Source organism: Schistocerca gregaria, chromosome 1 (genome assembly GCF_023897955.1).
Source record: "Schistocerca gregaria isolate iqSchGreg1 chromosome 1, iqSchGreg1.2, whole genome shotgun sequence".
NCBI lineage: Eukaryota > Metazoa > Arthropoda > Insecta > Orthoptera > Acrididae > Schistocerca > Schistocerca gregaria.
In genome coordinates this window covers 311,252,637-311,280,257 of record NC_064920.1, presented here as the reverse complement: position 1 = coordinate 311,280,257, position 27,621 = coordinate 311,252,637, and the positions used below count along the sequence as shown (strand labels likewise).

Below are 27,621 nucleotides of genomic sequence, written 5' to 3'. Positions count from 1 at the left end.
TTAGGTGGTGTCAGAATGGCTTGAAGTGGGCAAGATATTCTTCACCAGAGATGAATGTGGGTGCAGCAGAAGAAGGCAGCCTGTGGATGCAAACACCCTTTTCTTTTAAATTATTCACAATAATTCAGTGTTTTCTGGCCACGGGTGTTGATCTCTGGGGCCTCAATGAGCGCGACAAACATGCATCCACAGCATCTCCCAGTGCACTTGTCTCTATAGTGCCATCCTTGTCAGGAGCAGTGCATGCCAAGTGCCTCCTGATGCTGCTTTGGGCCCTGTGGACATCCCACATAACCTGGCCACTGCTTCTACTGTATCCTGATGGTGGCGGCCAAGTTTATGGTAGGGCAACCCAGTGTCCCAAACTCTGCAACAGAGGATGGACAGCTCCAGCTGACTGTGCAAGACCTATGTTGTGCAGGGATGCAAGGCCTTAGTTAAAAACTGAAAACATGGGCCGGCAGCTGGATTCCAGCAAGTAGACCATTGGTGGCAGCAGACCACAGGGCCTCCAAGAGCCTGGATGGTCAGGCAGCTCTAGAGGGTTTGAGGCCCAGTGACAGTGCTGCAGCTGCATCGTGGATACGTTATAGTCTTTATGGCAGCATCCGACACAGGATGGACTTCATGATTTGGCCCAGCTGTCTGATGATGACTGGCTGGTCACAGGAGGTATAAATGTTGCTGTCAGATGGCTAATTTTGTGGAAGATGTGGCACTGCCAAGTTCTTCTGTCATTCAGGAGCTTCTCAAAGGATGGTCAGTGTCTGAGGTTTTCATCATTTCCTTGTGAAAGTAGATCACATTGTAGGAATGGCATGCAGCTTGAGAGTATTGTGTCGGCAGGAGTCATTGACTGCAGTGGTCATTGCCTGGAACATGGTGTTGCAGATACGCACTGTATTTGATTCAGTACAGTTCATTATGTGAACATCACTACATGCAGTGATTCGGCGCTATGACCAAAAATTTTGATATAAAATGTTCTCAAGTTTCTTTCTGCAAGTAGAACCTTGCAGGGGTACCCAAGTAGAACCTTGCAGGGGTACCCAATTAGGGCAAATTGTTTCTGTAGTAGATAATGCCATTGGCTCACTGTCAGATGCTCCGTGAAAACACCCAATACCGTCTTTGTAATCTCTCAAAAAAATGCAATCTGCATTAACAGAACCTTGAAAGATACAAAACTAGGTATAGTATACAAGGTACTTGTTCCTCTTTATAACTGTGTTTCTCTCCAAGACATATTGTCAGTGCTGTCTCACATACTGCCTGTTATTTCTAATGGATGTTCTTTAAGTAAGTTAATTTGCTTTGCAGTCTTGCAACATCATTTGTGGCCTGTTGTGACATGTCACAAATACGTTGAGAATTTAAAAATTTTCCCGACCAATTGACTGTTCAAACAAATTTCGGGTTTGCAGCCGGTTGTCGTTCAATACCTTGCACAGTATTTCAACTGGTCACCTGCCAGTCATATTCAGGTGAGCCGTTGCAGACTGGCGAAAACGTCTGCTGTTCTGCAATATATAGCGCGCTGTAACTATTCTGCGCATGCGTCTAAAACTTAATAGGTGGACCACATTGCCCGCCGGTAATGCCCTCTCTGGTGGAATAGTGGAACTCAGTCGCCCTCTGCGTTGCTGTTTGCTTGGCCATCGGTGCACACTGTCATCTTTGATTTGAGCAAATCCTGGAGATGATGGGATTTCATGCACTGTCCAGATGGTAGCTACTGTCATGGTTCAGCAGATTTTCCGCCAGGCATATTTCTACGAATTCTTCAATAACGGAGTTTCAGAAAGATGTTGCTGTGGACAAAATCATTGTTTTCTCATACTCCATTGAATGTCCACTGGAAATAAGAGTTTCAGCAATAGCGTACTGAGAAGGCTAGTCATGCTATTGTCAAAGAGAGGATTTGCTGTACAAGATGAAGGTTAAATGCTATTTCAGCAGAATTTTACCAGTTACATCTAAAGATTGAAAGGTATCGTTCTCCTGTATCATGGGACTGGGTTGATGGAGTGACTTGGGCCAAGTTTGAGTGGATCCACAAGGATGCTAATTGTCGACAGATATCAAAATTTGATCACCTGTTGCCACAGAAGCCATCGCCAGAAGGGATAATTGTATGACGTTCCATTGCCAATCTCGTGGAGAAAAATTTGAACAATGCTATGCTGTCTGCATTGAGCAAGGGACTCAATTTTGCACCTACACCTACAGCACCGCCAACCTTTTTATGAAGGATTTTGAGGAGAGAGCGCTTGAATCAAGCTGTCCTGAAACCAGCAATGTTTTGGAGGTATGTGGATGATACCTTCATAGTGTGGCCTCATGAAGAAGACAAATTAATTGCATTTCTACAGCACCTCAACTCCATTCATAACAACATCCGGTTCACCATGGCAATAGAAAAAGATGGTTGTTTGCCTTTCTTGGATGTCCTGGTTCAAAGGAAGAGTGATGGTTCTCTAGGGCATTCAGTGTATCGGAAGCCCACTCATACTGATTTGTACGTGCAAGCATCAAGTTGCCATCACCCGTTGCAAACCACGAGTGTGCTTAAAAAACTTGTTCATGGAGTTCAAACTGTCTCAGATCTAGATAGTTTACCTCAAGAACTCGCCCATCTAAAGACAGTATTCAGTGAAAATGGGTATTCTACCTGGCAGATTAACAGGGCACTAACAGTTAAAAGTAAGTAGCAGGAAGTGGATAAAGAGGAGAACATGCCGGAACAATCTTTAGCTTTTCTTCCTTTCGTTGGCAACACTTCATTTAAAATAGCAAGAATCTTACAAAAATTTCGGCTAAAAGTGGTTTTCCACCCATCATTGAAGATTGCGAACCTTGTGGGATCAGTGAAGAACAATCTGTTACTACGAACGGCAGGAATTTACAAGATACTGTGGCAATGTGGCATGTCTTATATAAGCCAAACCACACACATTGTGAAAGAATGCTGCACTGAACATCAGTGTTAAACCCGCCTTTTGCAGCCAAGCAAGCCCGCTATTGCTTAACATTGTATTTCCACCGGACATTCAATGGACTATGAGAAAACAATGATTTTGTCCACAGCAACATTTTTCTGGGACTCCATTATTAAAGAATTCGTAGAAATACGCCTGGCAGAAAATCTGTTGAACCATGACAGCAGCTACCAGCTGTACAGTGCATGGAATCCCATCATCTCCATGATTTGCTCAAATCGAAGACTACAGAGTGCGCCGATGGCCGCGGCAAACAGCAACACAGAGGGTGACTGAGTTCCGCTATTCCATCAGGAAGGGTGCTCCCAGCAGGGAGTGTGGTCCATCTATCAAATTTTCAACACCTGCGCAGAATAGTTACAGCCCGCTATATATTGAGGAACGGTGAACGTTTTCGCCAGTCTGTGATGGTTCACCTGAAGATGACTGGCAGGTGCCCAGTTAAAATATCGTGCAAGGTATTCAACGACGACCGGCTGCAAGCCTGAAATTTGTTTGAACATGTCACAAATAGCTCCAAACCTTCAACAGTACTTTCACAGCATATGGATAAAAAATATCTAATTTGTGATATTCAGAATCTTTGTGGGTAGGGCATGTATATTTTATATTTTGAAAATAACCCGCTGCAGTCATCACACTTTTTTGTGTTTCAAGAGCACTTTGCTGACTAGTTTTGGTAAATGTTTTGTATCTGTCTGCAATATTCATTGCTATACCTCAGTAGCATTAAAATAAATTGCAATTAGTTTAACTTTTCACAGCATCTGTAATAGAAAAGGAAATATATTTAGACTGAAGTCAGTCTTTGATCTGCCAATACAAGCTCTTACTACCCTCACTATCAGCAGATGTACTGCAAATATGACTGATCTCAGTACATCTAAAGCAGTTGACATAAAATGCTATTCAGTCAATCCTGTGCAGTCTAGAGTATCACTTGCTAGGTACAGAATGTTAAGATAGTTGTCAAACCTCTAGCTGTTTACTCCATGACCTCATACTCCTTTCATGTCGTATCATTTCCAGCTGTGCACACCCTCTCACACTTCCTAATAATTTATGATATTCCATAATAGTAATGATCATTGTTGGTTGTGAATTTGTTAAAGCTGACTACCTGTGGTAGATTTATCAAAGACGGCATCCTTGTATTTCAATGACAGAGAGATTGTTTACAAGCTGTCAGAAAAAAAAAAAACTATAACAAAATTCTTCACTGCTGTTCGTTTTTCCATTCTCACATATTTTGTCTAATTAGTGCACAAAACTTTGACTTTGATCATGTCTGTAATTCTGTGTGTTTGAATTTCAATTTTTGGGGAAGGGCAGATGTTGAGTTTTAGTTGAGTACTGCTATTTTGAAGGAGTTGTAATTGCTATTGATGAGTTTACAGAAACATCACACTGTGATCTTTCTAGCTTTTTGCAGATGTGATGCATTGAAATATCAGTAGGGGGTTATAAAGTCAGCCACATGTATGTGTACAATTGTAGAGTGATCCAATGAAGGATTTACAAGTTTGCTGCTGTAGTTTTAATTGTAAATACTGTTTCAGTTCATTGCATAATAAATGTATTTTAAAACTTAGCCATGTTATATGGATGTTGTTTGAGGGCTGTGATTGTATTGTAAGATTTTTATGAAATAGATGCTTGTGCAATATATATTATTCCATAAAAAATGTACTTTTGATATATGTGTTCCAATAATATTATGTTTCTTTTCTTTTAAAAAAAAAAAAAAAAAAAAAAAAACCTATTTCTGTTCCGTAGGTGGCACTGTTGGAGCAGGTTCAGGCTGTTGTATGTATGGGTTTCTCAGTGCATACTGTTGAAGGAAAACGTGGGGAGGCAAATGACACTCTCTTAGATATTCGATGTCCAGTTTTCTTTGTTATAGGAGAGAATGCTGCTACATCACGGTGAGTAATGATAAAACTGCCACCTACATCTTATTAAGCTTCTCTTTGTTTTCTTTTTGTTTGTGTATTTCCTTCTTTATTTTACTTCTGTTAAACAATACTCTGCAACCCCCCCCCCCCCCCCCCTACACACACACACACCTGCCCTCCACGCCCACACACTTTAAAAAGCACACTTCTTGACATTACATATGCCACGTTAATAGTTTTTCTGAATGATTCCTTATTAGAGTCAGTTCTGATTTAAAATGAGACTGCCTTATCTGTAGATTTCTGGATCTGCAAGTTATGGGGTAGCTTACACATAGGAAGCAGCTGCTTGGGTAGCAGTATACTTGTGGATTGTACATGGTTTTCTTAGGTTAGGCCAGTGAGGGGTTACCAACCTGCGGGGAGGGAGGGAGAAAAGGGGGGGAGGGGGCAGCTTCAGATATTTATAGCAGGGAGTGCGGGGAATACAGGCAGTTTATAAAAAATCAGGAACAGCATTATTGAAACAAATAATGAAAACTAGATGAAACAGTAAATCGAGTCATTTAGAAAACCTTTTGCAAGAAAAGTGCTATAATACATTGTGTTCTCCCCTTATTCCGAAGACTTCTTCTCAAATAGTACATACAAACTGCATGATATGCCTGGCTACATCAGTTGTAGGATCACTGAATGTCATCACCTGTATGAATTGTGGTACTGATAATATGTAATTGCCTGGGACAAAGCAGTTGTGACAAAAACAACAGGTCACTTCACAAATACAAGTGCCCAATCATCAAATTGCAGGAGAAGACAAGTTTTGGAGCATGTCCTAACTTAACTACAACTTCTTATAATATACATTGTATCCAAAGAACAGCAATCAACAATCTGTGGCAGAACTAACATCATGATTGCATTGTTCACGGCGTTAACGTTTCTCTCTATGAGAAACCTCAAGGCAGAAGAATTTCAGTTTAAGTGGTAATAGCAAACCATATTTCTCACTCTCATTTGTTAACTGAAACTATCCCCACAGTGGCTACACCAACCACGAGCAGTCCTGATTGGCATTTGGTTGTAGATTACAGATGATGCTAGCAGATTGCAAGTGAAAAAAATAATGATAGGAAAAAGAAATAAGAGCAAATAAAAAAGTCAATATGGTAATGAAAATTATGAGGTTAAGTATTAGAAATAAGAACTAAAAACAATTAATAGAATAAAAATAACAGTCAAAGTCTTTTGATTGGGTTGAGCAAAACAGTAAATTCCACAAAATCGCCCGTGATTCCATCATACGACCTTCACATGTAAAACTTAAATATCCATTGCACTATGCCATTAAACTATGGAACATTGTTGTATTTATGATTATGGTGATCCAGTTGCAATGATTAATTGCGGACTTCAAAAATTTAGCTTCTCACAATAATGTTGCATAGAAGGAGGTGTAATTAGATGAATGAAAAACACTAAATTCACTTAATGAAGGTTTATTCAGTGAAGGTTTATTCAGTTTATTCAGTACTTGCACATATAAGAGTACATAGTGAACTGCCTCCGGCCAGAACACGTAAAGTATATACACAACTACAGAACATTCCAGTACAGTGGTTCTTGACATTTGTGGGTACTTCTAGAATGTACTTGGTGTTACGTCCTCCTAGTCCGGGACTGAGTCATTGATCCTGTGTACTCCGACTCCTGATGACTGACTCTCGCCAGGGCGGTGATCTTAGAACTTATTTTGCTGCAACGCTCTTCTTCACCTTTCCGCTTGTTGCCTGTTGCTGGAGCTTTGAATTTTCCCTGGGTTGCAGGATCCTTATAGGGCTTCATTTGAAGGATGTGGACTGTATCTCTGCTCTTTCGTTGTCTTGTGTCGGGGTCGAAATCTTCAACTTCGTAAGTAACATCAGACAACTGTCTTACAACCTTGTAAGTTCCAAAGTAGTGCCTGAGGAGCTTCTCAGAGAGATCAACCTTCTGAACAGGAGTGAAGATCCAGACGAGGTCACCAGGCTGGTAGACAACAGGGCGGTGGCTCGTGCCGTACCTTCGAATATTGTTTTCTTGAGCCTGCAGCGTGCGGAGTCGAGCTAACTGCCAAACTTCCTAATCTCTGGTTAACACCTGGCTGATATAGTCGTCGTCCATGTCATCAGGATGTGACGGAAGCACAGTGTCCATCATCGTAGTCGCCTCATGCCCAGGCACCAGGAAAAATGGCGTAAATCCTGTGGTGCCTTGTTTGGCAGTGTTGTAGGCAAACATTGTGAAAGGTAGCACCTCATCCCAGTTGCTTTGCTCAACATTGATGAACATTGATAGCATGTCGGCCAAGATCTTTTAAGGTGTGCAGTAAGCCCGTTAGTTTGTGGATGGTAGGCAGTCGTCATGTGATGAGTAATGTGGCACCAACGGTTTATCTCTGTCATAAGATTCAATTGAAAAACTTTCCCTCAATCTGTAACTAATGACCTTGGGGGCATCCTGTTTTAAAACAATGTCTTCCACAATAAATTTGCCTACCTCGCATGCATTGACTGTTTTCGCGGCTTTTGTAATGGCATAGCATATCAGATAATCAGTGCAAACTATAATCCATCTATTGCCACTAGCAGACATTGGAAATCGTCCAATGAGGTCAATCCCAACATGCTGGAAAGGAGTTTTGGCTTGCGGGATTGATATGAGTCGGCCAGGTGGTTTCTGAGGAACTGCCTTTCTCCTGTGGCACTCTTAACAGTGCGACACATAGTGACGGGCACTCCTAAATAAAACTGGACAGAAAAATCTCTTGTGGATTCTATTGTATGTCTTAATAAATCCTAGATGTCCGGCCTCAGGTGTGTCCTGGAATGTCTGTAGAACATCTAAGCGCGGGTATGTTTAGGAATCACTGATAGCCAACTCTTTCCAAACAGATCAAAGTTTCTCTTGCAAACTGAGCAAGGTGGCGCAGTGGTTAGCACACTGGACTCACATTCGCGAGGACGACGGTTCAATCCCGCATCCGGCCATCGTGATTGGGTTTTCCGTGATTTCCCTAAATCGCTCCAGGCAAATGCCGGGGTGGTTCCTTTGAAAGGGCACGGCCGGTTTCCTTCATACAGACCAAGTACAGGGTCAGTCGTCAAAGCCCTTTGCAGCACATCAAAAGAATCTTGTTTAGCACCACCCCAGATAAATTTAGCATCAGCTTTTAACAACTCTTGGAGTGGCGTGGCTTTGATACAAAAGTCTTTGATAAAACAACGGTAATAAGAACGTAATTCAAGGAAGCTTCTCACGTCTCTAATACTTTTAGGAATAGGAAATTCCGTTATAGATATCACCTTTTCTAGGCCTGGCCACACACCTTCATTGGACACAAGGTTTCTAAGTGTTTCGACTTCTTTTGCTTCGAAAAGACACTATCTTGGATTAAGTTTCAATCCGCCTTGTTGGAGAAACTTAAGAGCAGCCCTCAGGCTTTTTATATGTTTATCAAATGTCTCTGAAACACTATAATGTTATCTAAATAACAAAGACACATCATCCATTTCAGGTGCCTTAGAAGATTATCCATGTTCAAAAGTTGCTGGTGCATTACACAAACAAAACAGAATTACCTTAAACTCTTCAGGCCCTCAGGGGTGATGAATGCAGTTTTCTCACGATCAGCTTCATCTACTTTGATTTGCCAGTATCCCGAGTACATGTCCATGGTTGAGAAAAACTTAGCACCTGTCAGACAATCCAGTGTATCATCAATTCGTGGAAGAGGGTAAACGCCCTTTTAGTTACCTTATTAAGCTTCCTGTAATCAACACATAAGTGCCACTGCCATCCTTCTTCCTGATGATGACCACTGGTGACAACCACGGGCTCTGCAAAGGCTGAATGATGACATTCTTCATCATTTTCTCTACCTCGTCGCGAATTATTCGATGTTCCATTGCTGACACATGGTATGTTCTCTGGCTTATTGGTTGATGGTCTCCAGTGCTAATCCGGTGCTTCACCATTGATTTGTATAATTTGCTCTTTACCTGTGGATTGAAACATTCAGAGAACTCTTGAAGAATGGCAATTAGCTTCTTCTGTTGCTCCTTAGTGAGATCTGGTGATAATTGAGCTAGAAGATCTTTTCTCATAGTGGTAGCACTAATTTCGCCCACAGACTTGGCATGGGATGACCAAGTTATTCCTTAGTGGTATGCTTCTCTTACATTCCACTTCAAGATCCATGGTTTGACGCATGACATGACACTTGACAGTTATCTTTCTAGCGCTGACTGCAAGAATGACCACTTCATCCAGCACACAGTCTCCACACATTTGGATGCGCGTCTTCCCATCCACAGTATCTCATCTCGTCTAGCATGATTTTCGAGTGACCACGGTCTATAATTGCCTGAGAAGCTTTCAAAAAGTCCCATCTGAGAATTATATCATGACTACACTCTTGTAAGACTATGAAGTCTAAGGGCTATGTATGGCCACTTATACCCGCACGAATGATACATCTTCCTGTAGGTTTTACATATTTCCCATTAGCTACCTTCAGGAGATGTTTGACTGAATATGATGTTCCGGAGTCCACAAGAGCTTGGGCTGGTCGACCTTCCGTGAGGATATCAATGTACTTTCCTACCTTTTGTAGTGATTGAAGGCGGAGGATTTTTCTCTTTGGCAGCCTCACCTCCAAGGAAGGTCACATCCTTTAGTTTTCCAGGTTGCAGGCGCTAGGTGATTGGCTGAAGCTTCTAAATGGCGATGGAGACCTTGATAGGCATGTTGGGGAGCATCCTCTCCAGCGGCTAACTAGTGGCGATGGTGACCTACGTCGTCCTGCACCCACATCTTCTTGTTCATCTTTGCCGTCCCGAAGTTGGCATCAGCTAAGATCGCTCTGCTGTCTCCTAGCGTGGGCGTCATAAAATATCCGCCACCTTTCTCAACAATAGCGCACCACATATCCCGGCCGTCTGCAGTGGAAACATACTGGTTGGTTATCCTGCATCCTCCAGATGTCAGTCTTCCTTGGTTCCCAAACATGTTCTTCATGCGACATTGTAGGAAAGTAACTTCACCTGCGTTTCGACTTTTTCACCGTTTCAAAGGGAAATGAAGGATAAGAGATTGGGTTCAATGTCTGTTCCACTTCCTCCCATATGACCTCTTGAAATGTCTCGGTTTTTTGCTTGCTGTGCAACCCAAGTGCCTTCTGAACGTCCTCTCTCACTATCTGATGAACACTTGTGAAATCAGTTCCTTCATCCATCACAGACATTGATATGAGATTTTGAAGCCATTCAAACTCCTTACGTGTAATTCTTGTTTGATGCATTGTCTCAACATACTGGCACCATTTTATGAAGTTGTCTGCTGTTGGAACCTCCTTCAGGAGTAGTACTTGATACATGTCCTCAGCAACATCCTTCATGAGATGTGTAACCTTATCTTCATCCTTCATTTTATGTTTCACTTTTTTAAGTAGCTCCACGACGTCTTAATATAGGATGCTGTAGTTTCTCCTGGGCACTGTGTCCTGCACTTTAATTTATCTTCAGCCTTGCACTTCTGTTGCTGTGCTTGCGCAGTTCCACCTGGAATACTTCCTTGTTTGTGAACTTCTCCTCATTGTGCTCATACCATTGAAAAATATGTTAGCCAAACACACGGTGTCATCCCATTTGTTAAATTTGGCTATATGCTCATATACCTTCAACCGCTTGTTTGGATCTTGGCCATCATCACCAGAGAACCCAGAAGGATGTCTCATGTCATGGCACACAGTTGCTGTCATCGTAATGTCTACTACTTCTTCTGTCTCCAATAGGTTGCGATCTGTTGAATATGGCTCGAACTCTGGTTTCTCACCACGTAAACAGCGGCTCTGTTGTGGCCTGATAGGAGCCACTGTGTCGTCGATAATGTACACTATCACAAGCTCCGTTACCCAGTGTCACCACCAGAATAATGTTACATAGAAGAAGGTGTAATTAGATGAATGACAAACACTAACTTCACTTAACGAAGGTTTATTCAGCACTTGCACATAGAAGAGTGCGGAGAGAACTGCCTCCGGCCAGAACACGTACAGTACATACATAGCTACAGAACATTCCAGTACAATGATCCTTGACGTTTGTGGATACTTCTAGAATGTACTCGAACCAAATATAGAAATTTAATTGTACAGTCCAGGTGAGTTTTGAACCTGCATGCAGTAGGTTAGTATCATAACCACTACACCATGGAGCTACTCAGCTCCTTCTGCGACGATATTATGTGCAGCATATTTAATATAAGCTGATCTCTGTAAGTATAATAACTGTATGTGGCAGTGTGGAAACAGTGAACGCTTTGGTTGTGACGGTGAGTGCTCTCATCATAGGATACCAGCTACATTGCGTGAAGTATCAACTATCAAGTATATTTAATTGGGCTATAGTGATCGCAATGTTGCCGATGTAACACCTGTAATGGAAAATCGTGTTTATTGAATGTTGGCCCTCTGAAGAATTTTCTCTCCAAGGTGATTTTATAAATATGTCTTCATTAATACCAGAAATACTTGATCCTAAAACATTTTCTCATGCATCAAATTTATTGTTAAATGAGAATTTGTTGTATTTTAAAATTATTTCCAGCAGCTTGATAAATTCCATGGTTTCACTTATTGATAGTGGTTAATGTTTGAGGATATTAGTTGGAAGCACTTCATCTACTGGCACTTTTTTGTGTAGATTCTTGATACTTAGGAATATGAACTGTGATTTGGCAGTTAGGGATGACTCCTTAATTGGGATAATTACAACCATACTGCTACAAAGTAAATAGTTATGAACTGTGATTTGGCAGTTAGGGATGACTCCTTAATTGGGATAATTACAACCATACTGCTACAAAGTAAATAGTTATCTCCGAAGGCACCGTTTTCTGTCAATTTTGGATTGATCAGTCTGAATACTTTATATGCTAAACTATTCCTCAAGTTATCTGGGGACCTGTTTGGATTTTACCTCCATGAATTTTCAATTGGGCCTGCGTCATGGTGACAATGTACTTTAATGAATCCATCAGCACCACATGTAAGTTAATCTTTTAGCATTTTCCTATTACATTTTTATTACAGTTTGATTGTTGGTGTTTTATTGCATGTTTAATGCTGTTTATTTGGCTATTACTGTATAATATTAATGTGTAGATGTTAATGATCCTAATTGTCACTTTGTGGGTACAGAGAAACAGATTATAGATATATCTCCTGTCTCAGGTAGGTAGGTCTCTCTCTTTCTCTCTCTCTCTTCCTCTCTCTCTCCTCTTCACTATTTATCATGAGTTTGGCTTACCTTTAATTTCCTTGTCACACATCAAATAACAATAATGTTTCAATCTGACAGATGTATTCTCTCCTTTCTGTTTTGTTTTACTTATTTAGACGTGAGCCATAATCCAAAAATTGCTAATTCACTGTTAGTTAAGCAGGTTATCCTCATTAGTCTCAAATATTGTCAGGAAGTAGTATTTTGAAAGGTAAAAATGCTATCTAAAATGCCTTATTATAAAATCAATAGAATTGGGACGAACACTGTGTAGACATTAGTATTGTCACTAGCATGATTTTCAAGCACTGGTGCCTGGCTACTGTTTCCATTCCCAGAATTTTCAGTCATTAATTCCTCCATCCATGTTCACTTCTGGCATTTCAAGTCTATACATTGTACCAGCTGTTAATGACTAAAAGCAGAATGTTAACATTTTTGAATTGTCTATGCACTCTACATGTAATCTGATCTCCTTGTGTTGTGTCAGTGTTTGTAGTTTATATGACACTAGAAAAGAAACTAACCCATGTTTTATCTAAATTGACATAAAAATGTCCCAAAAACTGAATAGCAACAAGGATGTGTCGCAAATAAATTAGTATTGTCTTTGTTTCTTTTGCAAAAGTTTCAGAGTACTCTTAAGCTTCAGTTATTTATACCCCTTTACTCTTCTCCTGTTTGGGCTGTGCCTGCAAAATGTAATGGAGTAGCTGTGGTTCTACCTTGATGCAAGACACTTTGTGTTTTGTAAACTAGTATTAGAGAGGTTCTGTCATTATGTGAGTATTTTAGTTAGTTTTTTTTCATTTTTTAAAATTTTTCTTTTTTATACTAGGAAAATTGTGATTGTGGTTAAAGTTCTCTGAAGCTAATTTAGGTAACACATACAATGTTTTGCAACACAATCGACCCACAGATCCTTGACATTTTGTGTATTGTGCACTACCTAGTGATGATCAGTTAAGTTTATTTTGCCTTTGACCATGCAGCAGCATCCTATAGTTTTCTCCTCCTCACCCCCTACTGTTGAGCAAAGTAACACCACACAGCCATTCAACTTTATGTTGTTTGTGATCCTCAGAATTGCTTAAGGCAAATGGAGGATCAGTTCCTTTGAAAAGACATAGCTAATTTACACCCCTATCCTTCCCCAATCTGAGCTTGGGCTCCAATACACACACACACACACACACACACACACACACATCTGAACTGATAATGGTGTGCTGATGAGTGGAGATATGAGATTGGATATTTGCTGTCAGTGTAGGTGCTTTAATGACAATGCGTGAAGAACATTTAACACACTATGTTTCATTATAAAACCATCCTCAGGCTGAATTGTACTGTATCTTATAAACAGACAATTTGTTAAATTATTACTACTCTGAAAGCAAATGTGGAATAAATACTACAATAAATAACCTTTCTTTTGCAACCACTCAAGGAGCACTAAGTCATTAATGTAATTTGGGGAATGGGGCTGGAAATTAAAGATAAATCACAGTTTTTCCCCAAACTTTCTGAATTAATAATTAAGACATTTTGCTTTTCTTTTCAACTGAAGGTTGACCAATGCAAGTTAAAAACTAAAGATACTAAAATCTCTTTAAGATTAATCAGTTGGTTTGTGGCTTCAAAAGGCCATTGGAGAAGGCTCAGTGCTTGTATTAATCTACTTGACACGTATGAGTTGTATGGCTTTGTTTGGTATATGCTTTGTTTCAGATGTGAAGACATAGAAGAAATAAGAGAGAAAATGAGAGTGGAAACAGGATTGGTGGTGGTTGGAGCTGCTGATGACCAGCTCAGGATGTCAAAGTTAACCAAATTTAGAGCAGGTGTAACACAGACAATGGTGGACTATTGCATAATGGTTGGTTGTTACTAAAAATATTTGAGTAGTTAGAAAAATAATGTTAAATTAATGCAGTTAGTGATTTTGTGCCACATTATAAGAACAAACATTGATATGAAGCAGAATGATCCATCTATGCTGTAAACATTATCATGTATTTGGTTACTTTTGGAAAAGCCTGTACATTTTCTTACCCTGTATCAAAATTCCAGAGACCCAACTGGTATAGCAGGTTTGAAATCATTGAATCGGTGGCAGCTTCATGAATAATCAGAACCTTAAAATTAGAGATATACTCACTCTTGCAGTTCTATAAATTTACCTGTTTGCCCTCTTGTTCAGATCTTCTACAACAATAATCAATCAGCCAGACTGTTAATCATGCTCATTTCACCCTCTGCATTTGAAACTGATGCAATGGTTGTTAAAAGACACAGTGTTCATTGCACCTGCATTACCTACTTATTTATCATTCAGGTAAAATGAAGGAAAGTTTCCTGGCCCTCAGAAAGCATGACACACTAAACCCTACACTCGGAAAGATTTTTTATTTGGTTACACATTTTTAAGTCTTACAAGAAGGGACCGGAAAATTTTTGGCAAAATTTGAAGGTTTTTTTCTTTTAATCTGATCGTTAAAAAAAGTGCTGATTGATGATAAATTTTTGACTGGACTGTATGCTTTTGTTCTGAAATGGCCTTTGTTTTCTCCATTGGCAGTACTTATGCTTTCAAGAATGATTGTTATGTTGAAAAGCAGCAGCATTTTCCCTGCCAGTGAACTGAATGTGTCGCCAAATGAAGGTGTTTTTAGATATTACTTGTCTTCTTTTGCTCAGTTAGATAATTACAAGATCTGCAGACTGTTTATTTCAACCTTTCGTGGGCATCCATATTTGTGCAACACATGCTTGACAATACTGAAGATTGAGCTGACAAATTATTTAGAGTGAAAGTAGAACCAAATGTACGTTAACTACATTTTTACTTTAGGGGAAGGATTTCAGCACACTTGAAGAAAGCTACAGATTTTGTTTTCCAGTCATTATAGCACAGAGTGCTATAGTGACAGATGCCTGTGAGTATAAGCAACCCAGAGTTTTGACCGCCAGATGGGAGAGGAGCGGTCCAGGGAAACAAGTCCCACATTCCTTTAGCAGGGCACCGGCCTAAAGCAACTGGTACATTGTTACAGACATCGCCAATCTCGTCTGGTGTTGTAAGGGTGGTAATCAAAAATTGTGGTGGACTAGGATTAGTTGCTTCACTTGCTTCGAAATAAGAAAAGAGGGTAGCAGAGTATTGTTAACTGAAAAATCAACTCACCACGCAGCAACAGAACAGACATGTAAAAGGAGGTTATAATTAGGCAAGCTTACCTAGCCAGTTTGGAGAACTCTAGGAATTGGGCAGATTTCGGGAAAGTCAGCGAAACTGCAGTTCAGGGGAGGAAAGATCTTTCCTTCTCATACCATGCAATAAGTCTCGCCTGAACCATGGTACTGGCTGACTTTTCTGAAATCTATCCATTTTCCTAGACCTCTTCAGTTCTTTTCCTTCACCCTTCTTCTTTCCCCTTCAACCCTTCTGTCTGAAAAGCTTGCCTAATTATAACCTCCTGGGAGGTTCTGCCACTGTTTGGTCAGTAGACTATTTATTTATCTATCCAATTAAATTTTTTGTCAAAAACTGATTGTTTTCATTGTTATAGAATACGCAGCTCAGGCCCGCACTCTACTGGTACTCGATGCGACCATAGTTCAAAACATCCGCCACCAAATTTGCCACATTAAAAGTGTCCGCATTACTCTATTGTTTGGGATTTAGATAATGAACAAACATATGCATTTATTTGTTGTAAAATGCTGAGTACTACTACGTTGTATTTCGTGGTGTGTACCGTAAACAGGCCATTCAACCATCCATAATAGGCATGGCCACAGATTATTGTGCACTTTGACAGGTGGAGCTTCAAGGAATCCTCAGAACCTTAGGCCCCCTACAAAACCTTTCACCTGACTCCATCAAACTCCTCACCCCACCGACACCTCACACTCCTACCTTCTACCTACTTCCTAAAATTCACAAACCCAAACATCCTGGCCGCCCCATTGTAGCTGGTTACCAAGCCCCCACAGAACGTATTTCTGCCTACGTAGATCAACACCTTCAACCCATTACATGCAGTCTCCCATCCTTCATCAAAGACACCAACCACTTTCTCGAACGCCTGGAATCCGTACCCAGTCTGTTACCCCCGGAAACCATCCTTGTAACCATTGATGCCACTTCCCTATACACAAATATCCCGCACGTCCAGGGCCTCGCTGCAATGGAGCACTTCCTTTCACGCCGATCACCTGCCACCCTACCTAAAACCTCTTTCCTCGTCACCTTAGCCAGCTTCATCCTGACCCACAACTTCTTCACTTTTGAAGGCCAGACATACCAACAATTAAAGGGAACAGCCATGGGTACCAGGATGGCCCTCTCATATGCCAACCTATTTATGGGTCGCTTAGAGGAAGCCTTCTTGGTTACCCAAGCCTGCCAACCCAAAGTTTGGTACAGATTTATTGATGACATCTTCATGATCTGGACTCACAGTGAAGAACAACTCCAGAATTTCCTCTCCAACCTCAACTCCTTTGGTTCCATCAGATTCACCTGGTCCTACTCCAAATCCCATGCCACTTTCCTAGACGTTGACCTCCATCTGTCCAATGGCCAAACAGTACCTCCATTATGACAGCTGCCACCCATTCCATATCAAATGGTCCCTTCCCTACAACCTAGGCCTTCGTGGCAAACGAATCTGCTCCAGTCCTGAATCCCTCGACCATTACACCAACAACCTGAAAACAGCTTTCGCATCTCGCAACTACCCTCCCAACCTGGTACAGAAGCAGATAACCAGAGCCACTTCCTCATCCCCTCAAACCCAGAACCTCTCACAGAAGAACCCCAAAAGTGCCACACTTGTGACAGAATACTTCCCAGGACTGGATCAGACCTTGAATGTGGCTCTCCAGCAGGGATACGACTTCCTAAAATCCTGCCCCGAAATGAGATCCATCCTTCATGAAATCCTCCCCACTCCACCAAGAGTGTCTTTCCGCTGTCCACCTAACCTTCGTAATCTCTTGGTTCATCCCTATGAAATCCCCAAACCACCTTCCCTACCCTCTGGCTCCTACCCTTGCAACCGCCCCCGGTGTAAAACCTGTCCTATGCACCCTCCCACCACCACCTACTCCAGTCATGTAACCCGGGAGGTGTACACGATCAAAGGGAGAGCCACGTGTGAAAGCACCCACGTGATTTACCAACTGACCTGCCTGCACTGTGACACTTTCTATGTGGGAATGACCAGCAACAAACTGTCCATTCGCATGAATGGACACAGGCAGACAGTGTTTGTTGGTAATGAGGATCACCCTGTGGCTAAACATGCCTTGATGCACGGCCAGCACATCTTGGCACAGTGTTACACCGTCCGAGTTATCTGGATACTTCCCACCAACACCAACCTATCCGAACTCCGGAGATGGGAACTCGCCCTTCAGTATGTCCTCTCTTCTCGATATCCGCCAGGCCTCAACCTCCGCTAATTTCAAGTTGCCGCCGCTCATACCTCACCTGTCTTTCAACAACTTCTTTGCCTCTGTACTTCCGCCTCGACTGACATCTCTGCCCTTACTCTTTGCCTTTAAATATGTCTGCTTGTGTCTGTGTATGTGCGGATGGATATGTGTGTGTGTGTGTGTGTGTGTGTGTGTGTGTGTGTGTGTGTGTGTGCGCGCGCGCGATTGTACACCTGTCCTTTTTTTCCCCTAAGGGAAGTCTTTCCGCTCCTGGGATTGGAATGACTCTTTACCCTCTCCCTTAAAACCCACATCCTTTCGTCTTTCCCTCTCCTTCCTGAAGAAGCAACCATCGGTTGCGAAAGATAGTAATTTGTGTGTGTGTTTGCGTGTTTTGTTCATGTGCCTGTCTGGCGGTGCTTTCCCGCTTGGTAAGTCTTGGAATCTTTGTTTTTAATTGATATATATATTGTTGCATTCATACACTTGTGATTTCACAGACATTTTAACGCACATTATCTTTCGAAACTGGGCTTTGTCAGATAACGTACAATACCAGTAACTGAAAATTGGTTACCTTTTCGATATTTATATGCAGAAAATAAGGCTTTTTCAAACTTTTTGAATCTATTTTGCATTTATTGCAAATTTTACCAGTTCCTACTTCTTAGTAAGAAGTTGATTTTTGAGATGGCTTGCTTGGTTTATTCTCGGCTATATTTGTGGCAGTAAAAATAAAATGTCAGCCATATTGGGTCTGTGTTATTTCAATAAGTTCAAATATTCTTTCCTTCATGGATGGCCATAGTACTTAATTGTTAAATGGGATTCAGAAGTAAAATGATATTTATTGTGCTTCACTTCATTTTATATTTGTGAGCCAGAAAGCAAAAAGGGGCCTCTTGTCAAAAATTTGGCTTTTGAGCTATTGTTATTTTCATGTTCAGCATTAATTATGAGTAATTTGTAATAAATAAATAGATTTCTGTCTTTAAATTTGAGTGACTTATGACAGGTTTGAATGTTGGTGACGGAAAATGGGTGTTTTGAGATCATGTGTATTGAAGTTTCACTTTGTTGCCATTGTTTGATTTCACATATTTAAGAAACAAATTGTGTGTTTATATTACCCTGAAAAAGTCCTTTTTCAAATGGTACAGATTTCTTTAAGTTAACATTACATATTAAGTGGCTAACACCTTTTGGTATATAGCACATCATAGTGTACAAACATTTAAAATCAAATAAATTGGTTCCAGATTAAGAAAAATTAGCAGACACTGCACGGTTTTTCTTTTTTTCCCAAAAATTGATATTTTTATTACATCTTGTGGCATATTTCAGACCAAACTTTGATTTTGAACCCATTAGGGGGCCCAAAACAACCCAAAATTTTGGATTCACTAAACCCCCAAAAGTACATTACTGAGATCCTGTATTTTATAGTGGTCAGAGGATCTGATTTTCTAGTTCTAAAATATTTGGGCCTGAAAGGGATCACAATTGTACACAAACAGCATTTCTTCCCTTTGTTCTGGAATTACTGCTCCAGGAAGCTGAGTGGATCCATTTTCTTCTGGAAAAGTGTGGTGTGCAAATTCATTTCCATCAACGTCCACTTTCCAATGTACATATCTTTTCAGCGACAGATGAGCTCAAAGTGGATATATTTAGTTTTGCCAGGTACTATGTTAGCATTACTGTTCTTTGGGACATAAAGCCAGTCATGTGTACCCATTACCACTTCATGTTCTTTGTTTCTGGCAGCAACAACAGAGTTTACATGTACTGTAGGTATAGATTTTTGTTGCTACCATGTCTGTAGGCATTTATGACTCTAGTATAAAAAGGGACCACTTGTCTTGTTTGGCATTTTTGTATTCACAAAACTGAGCTCCTTAAAATGCCTATAACATTTTGGAGAAACTATTTTGTGAAGCATCAAACATGCATCTGAGAGATTTGGAAAAGGGCCCTCTTTCGGACCAACATTATTTCTCCATAGTGATTAAGAGGTCCTTTTTCAGAAGACTGACATTGATTGCTTTTAATGATAATGTTGACTGCTGTTGGATTCAAACACCTTTCAAATTGATATGAGCATGTACAGAATGATGTAAATTACTACATTAAACAATAAATAAATAAATAAATAAATAAATAAATAAATAAAAACAGATATTATCAAATGTTTTTGCTTGTACTGAAAATTTTACTTCTCCAACAGGAGGTCCATTTTTGCTCTCTGTGTCACTTTATTGAAATGTGTCAAATAACTAGGAAAAAAATTACAGTGGGTCCATTAATGGAAAGCTTTATCCTTCAGGCTCTAAGCCAATACCTATTTCAGCACTTGTCTTGAAATAATGTAATCACACACACACACACACACACACACACACACCACGACACGGCACATCACCGCACGGCATGGCATGGCATGAAGACTTCTTGCTTGCACCTTCCTTCTGCTGCTGAACATATCTTTCTTTCCCTGGGCTGAGAACGGGGCTTTCCTTTTTTCTGAGGTGTAAATTACTACTGGAAAACATGAACTGTTGCTGTACAGGGGTCAGTGAGTATTGAGGAAAATTCCTTTCTTAAGGTACTGCTATTCCTTTCTTAAGGTACTGCTGTCATTTCATTGGTATCAGGTGGTCTCTTCTAGCTTAGGAACCACTGCACGCAACGAAATGTGAATTAATTTGCTATCAGTTGTGAGGTGTGTCTACTGTACATTTTGAATGAACTTTCTACAGTGCTTTCATACTTTGAGCTTTCAAGTTATGACATTGGTTTCTTTTCTCACAATCTCTTGTAGTTGTCTTTGGTCCAAAGACTAGTTTGATGCAGCTCTCCATGCTACTCTATCTTGTGCAGGCCTCTACATCTACAGATACCTAATGCAATGTATATCTTTCTGGATCTGCTTACCATACTCATCTCTTCATGTCACTCTACAATTTTTACCACCCACACTTCCCTCCAGTACTAAATTGGCGATTCCTTGATGTCTCAGAAAGTGTCTACCATCTGATCTCTCCTTTTGGTCAAGTTGTGCCACAAATTTCTTGTCTCCCCAAATTCTTTTCAGTATCTCCTAATTAGTTATGTGTCCTAATTACCTAATTAGTTATGTGATCAACCCATCTCATCTGCAGCATTGTTCTGTACCACAACATTTTGAAAGCTTCTATTTTCTTTTTATCTCACAATCTAATCACGTAAGAACTGTGAAACTTGCATCAATTCTCAACATAACTCCCTGCAGCCTTACACGTTTTTCACAACTTTGACACAATTATTCCATGGTTGCTGTGAATGCTTCTTTAGGAGTTTGATTTGATGTTTGGAAAATTGCTGATGCAATAGTGATGCAACTAGTGTCTGAGTGGCCAAGAAGAGTTTCTTTCATCATTGGAAACAACTGAAAGTCACTAAGAGCCAGGTCAGGCAAGTAGGAAGCAGGAAAAATCACTTTAAAGTTATTATTACTAAGAAACTGAAGTGTCACATTCATCCTATGCAATGGTACATTGTTTTTCATGTAATGCTGGAAGGAGCTTGTTATTCAAAAGATCTCGGTAGCATGTACGTTTGACCATAGTGCCCTTTGGTATGCAGTGAGTAAGGAATACACCACTGCTTTTCCAGACCACACCCACCATAATTTTATCAGCACTGAAACTTACCCGAATTTTTTTCGTGTTGGTGGATGTGTGTGCTTCCACTGAGCTGACTGGCTCTTGATTTCAAGATTGAAAAATGGCATTCATGTCTCATCCATTGTCACAGTCAGTGAAAAGAAAGTACCATTCATTTTATAATCTTGCCTGGCTGTGTGCAACATGCACAGTCTTGCGGTTGTCTGTCAGCATTTGTGCAACCCACCTGGAAGACATTTTATGTATTTTCATGTCTCCATGCACGATTCTGTGTACAGATCCCATTGAAGTGTTTACTTGTAGGCAATGTGTTCCATACTACTTTTGCAATCCTCCAAATCAACTTTCTCCTGTTGCTTAATCATGTTGTTATACCAGCTCGTGTTGTAGCATGACATTCTACCTTCTTTAAATTGTCACACTCAAACAACATCAGACACATCCATGATACCATCACCACATGTGTCACTGAATTGATGATGAATTTCAGTTGGTGTAATTGGGAAAACAAATGATTACACAAATGTTTTGTAATCGACATCTACATATATACTCTGCTAGCCACCAGGCATTGTGTGGCGGAGGGAACAATTCGCGCCAAAGTCATATTTCCCCCCCTCTGTTCCACTCGTGGATCACGCGAGGAAAAAACGACTGTCTGAACGCCTCAGTACGAGCTCTTATTTCCCTTATCTTTGAATGATGATCATTACGCGATTTGAAAGTTGGTGGTAATAACATATGTTCTACATCCTTGGCGAAGATTTGATTTCTGAATTTAGTGAGCTGCCCCTTCTGTTTAGCGCGTCATCTATCTGCAAGTGTGTCCCATTTCAAACTTTTTATGAGATTTGTAACACTCTCGCGATGGCTAAATGTACTCGTCGTGAATCTTGCCACTTTTCTTTGGACCATCTTAGTCTCTTGAATCAGACCCTACTGGTAAGGGTCCCATACAGGTGAACAGTACTCTAAGACTGGATGAACTAACGTATTGTAAGCTATTTCCTTTGTTGAATGACTGCATCGCTTCAGGATTCTACCAATAAACCCCAGTCTAGAGTTCACCTTATCCTTTACTTGTGTTATCTGATCATTCTATTTGAGATCATTTCAAATAGTCACATCCAGATACTTGACTGACGTTACCGCTTCCAAAGACTGCTCATTTATTTTTGCCTTGTTATACGCAGTAGGTTACACTTACTAATATTGAGAGATAACTGCCAGTCATTACACCACGCATTTATTTTCTGAAAATCCTCATTGATTTGTTCGCAACTTTCATGTGATACTCCTTTCCTGTAGACTACAGCGTCATCGGCAAACAGTCTAAGGCCGCTGTCAGTACCATCAACCAGATCGTTCATGTAAATTGTAAAAAGCAGAGGACCTATTACGCTGCCCTGGGGCACACCTGAAGTTACTCTTGTTTCTGTTGAAGTTACCCTGTTCAGGATGACATACTGCTCCCTGTCTGTTAGAAAACTTTCTATCCAACTTCATATGTCATAGGATAGACCATAAGCGCGCACTTTTTGTAGCAAGCGACAGTGCGGAACTGAGTCGAACGCCTTTCGTAAGCCGAGAAATATTTCATCAACCTGGGAGCCAGTATCTAGAGCCTGTTGTATGTCATGCACAAAGAGGGCCAGCTGTGTCTCGCATGACTGCTGTTTCCTAAAACTGTGCTGGTTTCTGCAGATGAGCTTCTCAGAGTCTAGAAAGGTCATGTTCCACGATTCTACAACAAATTGATGTCAGTGAAATTGGCTGGTAATTATGTGCATCCGATTTTCTACCCTTTATATAGATTGCTATGACCTGGGCCTTCTTCCAGTCCCGTGGAACTTGCCGCCATTCCAGTGATCTCTGATAGTTGACAGATAAGAATGGTGCTATATTTGTAGCATAGTCAACATAAAATCTTATAGGGTTACCGTCTGGGCCAGACGCCTTCTGGCGTCAAAGGATCTTAACTGTTTTACAATCCTAGATACACTAAACACTATGTCAGCCATCCTTTCATTTGTTCAATAATTGAAAGGGGGAATGGTGCTGCAGTCCTCTATCGTAAACGAGTTTTTGAAAGCTAGGTTTATAATGTCGGCCTTCTGTTTATCATCATCAGTTACATTACCAGTACTGTCAGCAAGAGAAGGTATTGAATTATTCGTAGCGTTCATAGATTTTACATATGACAAAAAATTTTTGGGGTCATTTTTAGAATAATGAAAAACGCTGCATTTTTAAGGCAAAAACAGTCCTCACTCTCATCACTGCCTCTAGGTTTTGTATGCCATACACTGCTGCCATCTCTCTCTTTCACTCACAGTGAGCATATGTGTATTTCAAAACAAACCAGCTGTTTCTATCTGTTTCCAGTCAGAGTAGTTATAACTTAATGCAGCTTGTAAAGTTACACACGTGAAAATTAATGTGTCTAGCAGCACTGGTATTACTGACAACAAACGGAGATCCCAGTGCAATGAGTCCAGGTTACAGTAAGTCTGTAGTATTGCACAGTTCTGTGTTGGTCTAGCCAACCTGGGCAGTTACATAGTCAGGAGGCTGAGTGGCCATGGGGTGGGGCTGAGTGGGAGGCCCAGAAAGGAGCAGCTGTTGAAATTAACACTTTATCGTCAATTGTTACTTTTACTTTGTGGTTTGGTGGGCCGGTAATGGTCAGCCTGCAGCTAGAGTCCACCCAGATGACTGCTCAACAAATACCGGTGCCTTGCTTTGCTGACATCTGCACCTGGTGCCAGGCCTGTGGCTGTCTTGCCTGAGCCACAGCACTGACATCAATGGCAGTTACTGGGATTTTCGGTAATGACCACATGCAGGCAACCAAAGTGAACGGCAAGAGGTGCACCAACCTTGTTGTCAGAAGGTGGCTGCTGAGCCCAAGGCCCTACCTGTTGCTTTCCGTCATGAGTCTGGTGGCTGCTGGACTGGATCATCCAGCCCACTGCACAGTGGCAGCAAATCCGGTTGGAGGACTTGGTGCAAGAAGCAGGTACCCAGGTGGCAAGTCGAACCTGTGGCTGCAGCTGATGACTCCTTGTTGTCTCCTCGTCTGGCATAGCCACTGTGACCTGGTGGTACTGCTGGACTTTGAGTAACTCTGCTAAAGAATCATTGGTTATTTATAACAAATTGCATTGCACTTTTTTCAGTGCATCACTCCTGGCTATGTACTGCAACACCACTGAAACCTCGATGATGAAGACATTGCATTGCCTGCATCACGGATTACTGCTGCAGTGCAATAACTTCACCTGCTTGTTGTCTTAACTCAAATGTTGACATGCCACATGCACCATTCCCAGACAGTTAATGCAGTGTTCCTTCACACCTTGTCACAAATTGTACTCCTACCCTGTTAGCGGCACTACACTGGATGAACATGTGACTTGGCCAAGAACAGTGAGGTTTCATTATTGAACAGCATCTTGCCAGTTGTTTTGTTTGCGCATGTTGAAGTTGCATCAGAATTAATTTACTGGCAATAACATCCGAAGGGATTGACAATATGGAGAATGTATGTCCCACAATCATATATCATTTCCTTGTCTCGTAGGCAGAGGTAGGCCAGTCGAGACAGACCTAAGGCCCAATTCGTGAGTGGTGTTTTATTTATTTTTAATAAATCTAAGAATATGGCTTTTTATCTGTACTTGTCACATATTTGGACTATAATTTTCCTTGTTGATTTGAGGCATGCTGCATTGGGACGGTAGGCCTGCAGTCATTATAGTATTGAGGAAATCCGATAATTTTTTTAAATTATTTTGTCCATCTCAGTTGCATGAATATACAATCTTTGCTGCGGTGGTTACCAGTTTTGGACTGACATGCCCATTCTCAAACCACATACCAGTTATTAACTGTAACTAGTCATGCATTATAGTGCCAAAAGGCACGAATAGCTTCTGTACAGAAAGTCAAATTGTGGGTGACAATTGCTTTCACTGGTAAGCTAGCCCATGTGTCTATTGTGACACTAGAATGACAACCAAACTGTTCTGGTAAAACAGTAGACACATAGGCTGACTTATCAATGAGAGTACTTGTTGCTCAAATTTTGATTTTCTGTACAGAAGCTGTTTGTACCTTTTGTCACCATACTGTATGACTAGTTACAGTTAATAACAAGGTGTGTTGATTGAGAATGGACGTGTGAGCCAAAACCGGCATCCTTGCAGCAAAGATTGTACATTCATGCAACGGAAATGGGGGGCGGGGGGGTTTGCTCAGTATTTTAACTTTTAGTCACTTGTGCATTACTTCATCAGTTGATTATATGAATGATTTACATTGCAATGTATGGAAACTAATGAATCAGTTTTTTATGCTTGGTGAACTATTAATCTACTACTTGTGATAGATAGGATGTAACTAACACGAGTTTATCTCTCAGTAACACAGGAAGCTTTGTTTGGTATCAGCAAAGCACAAATTTACTGTATAAAAGGGATTCGTCTTGTGACCATACAGGTAATGCTGCAGAAAGAGATCATGTGTGTCAATATAACCCATGATAAGAGGTGTGTTTATAAATTAAGGTCTCCAAGATGCTAGAGCTGTGACGAACACTTTTACATGAGATCTGGCAACACTGGCTTGTAGTTTGGCTCTTGTCCTTTAGATCACCACCAACCCTAGCGCAATGTGACACTCAGTCTTGACTCCCCCTCACTTCTCTTGTCAGATGTGAGTTGTGTGTAGTAATCCTTTTTTTGAGTGCCACGGGTACTACCCCCATTGATATTCATGGTCAGTCATGCGAAGTCTGTGGGCCACAACGAATGGATGTCAAAAATGTATGTGAAGTGGGTCAGAGAGCTCAATTATAGACATACAGATGTCCATGACGAAGAGCATTCTGGTTGGCCTTCAGTTTTGGCCGAAACAATTGCAAAAGTGGAGAAATAAATTATTGAAGATTGGTGTGTCACAGTTCATGAGCTGTGTGAACAGATTTCTGAAGTCAGTAAGAGTTCAGTTGGAAAGATTTTGACCAAACATTTGCATGATTGTAAGGTTTGTGCGAGGTAGGTCCCTAAAATGCTCACTGAAGACTGTAAACAGCAACATGTTGAAGCAGCTCACAGAGTCCTGGAGCACTATGCAGAACAGGGCAAGCAGTTTTTGGGTTCTGTTGTCACTGACGATGAAACCTGGGTATGCTATACGAGACTTGAAACTAAGGAAAATTCTTGTCAGTGGCAGCATTCAAGTTTAGTGAGACTGTGAAAATTCGAACCAACATTCTCTGTCGGCTAAGTGATGTCCAGTGTGTTCTGGGACAGAAAAGGTGTATTGCTGTAAGAGTTTATGCCCACCAGCACAATAATAAATGCTACTCACTACTGTGACACTTTGAAACGACTGCATTGTACCATTCAAAATCGAAGGAGGGGAATGCTGATGACGGGAGTGTGTTTTCATCATGATAATACACCTCCATACTGCCCGTGCAACAGCCTATCTCCAGTCCAGTTCAGATGGGACATCCTCACCCATCCTCCCTACAGTAAAGACTTGGCACCTAGTGATTTCATGTTTCTTGAGTCGAAGTCACACCTGAGTGAAATGCATTTCCAGACTGACGACAAGTTGAAAAACGAGGTTGTGCACTACCTGTGCAATGTAGTGGGAGATTTCCATCACAAGGGTGTATGAAAAATGCCACAGTGCATGCAGATGTACGTTGATCACAAAGGTGATAACATTGGAAAATATCTGAAAGCCAGACTTTCAATGTAATATTCATTGCCATTAAATGTGTTTTCTATTTGGAAAGAAAAATGAAAATGGAGACCTTATTTTACAGACATGCCTCACATATTACACTTCCTGTGATTATACATTGGCATCCATACCATTTGTACTCGTGAATATGTGCACTTCCTACACATTCCATATGTATTTTGAGTGTTTAGAATTGCAGTATTTAATTGTCAAAGGAATGATTGTTACTTCATTCAGATCGTTAATTTCACCGAAGCTTTGCATACACAACCATTATTGTTCTGCAATTTCTAAAAGAAAAGTACTGTACTCAGAGGATTAGATAAAGCTTGTGGACTCGTTATTGCATTATTTTTATCCCTTTCTGAAATAGCAGATGTTAATGTCTAATTTAAATGTTAGTCCCCCAGATCTTAGCAAGTGATGTCAGGGGTATAAGGGCACATAGTCACGAAATGCACAACCATCAAAATAATTATCACATTGTTAGTTGTAGACAAATAATGAGCAGCAATCAATCGTTTGGAGGAGTGATTCA

General features: G+C 40.8%; 1 protein-coding gene across 1 annotated transcript in view; it reads left to right on the top strand.

Annotated features, from left to right (window-relative positions):
- The window catches only part of LOC126343159 (KAT8 regulatory NSL complex subunit 3), a 157,622-nt gene that overhangs the window by 90,298 nt on the left and 39,703 nt on the right, over positions 1-27,621 (top strand). The window contains exons 9-10 of the mRNA XM_050001917.1: positions 4,776-4,924; positions 13,948-14,095. Of these exons, the coding sequence (XP_049857874.1) occupies positions 4,776-4,924; positions 13,948-14,095 (297 nt within the window). The remainder of the gene's footprint in view (positions 1-4,775; positions 4,925-13,947; positions 14,096-27,621) is intronic.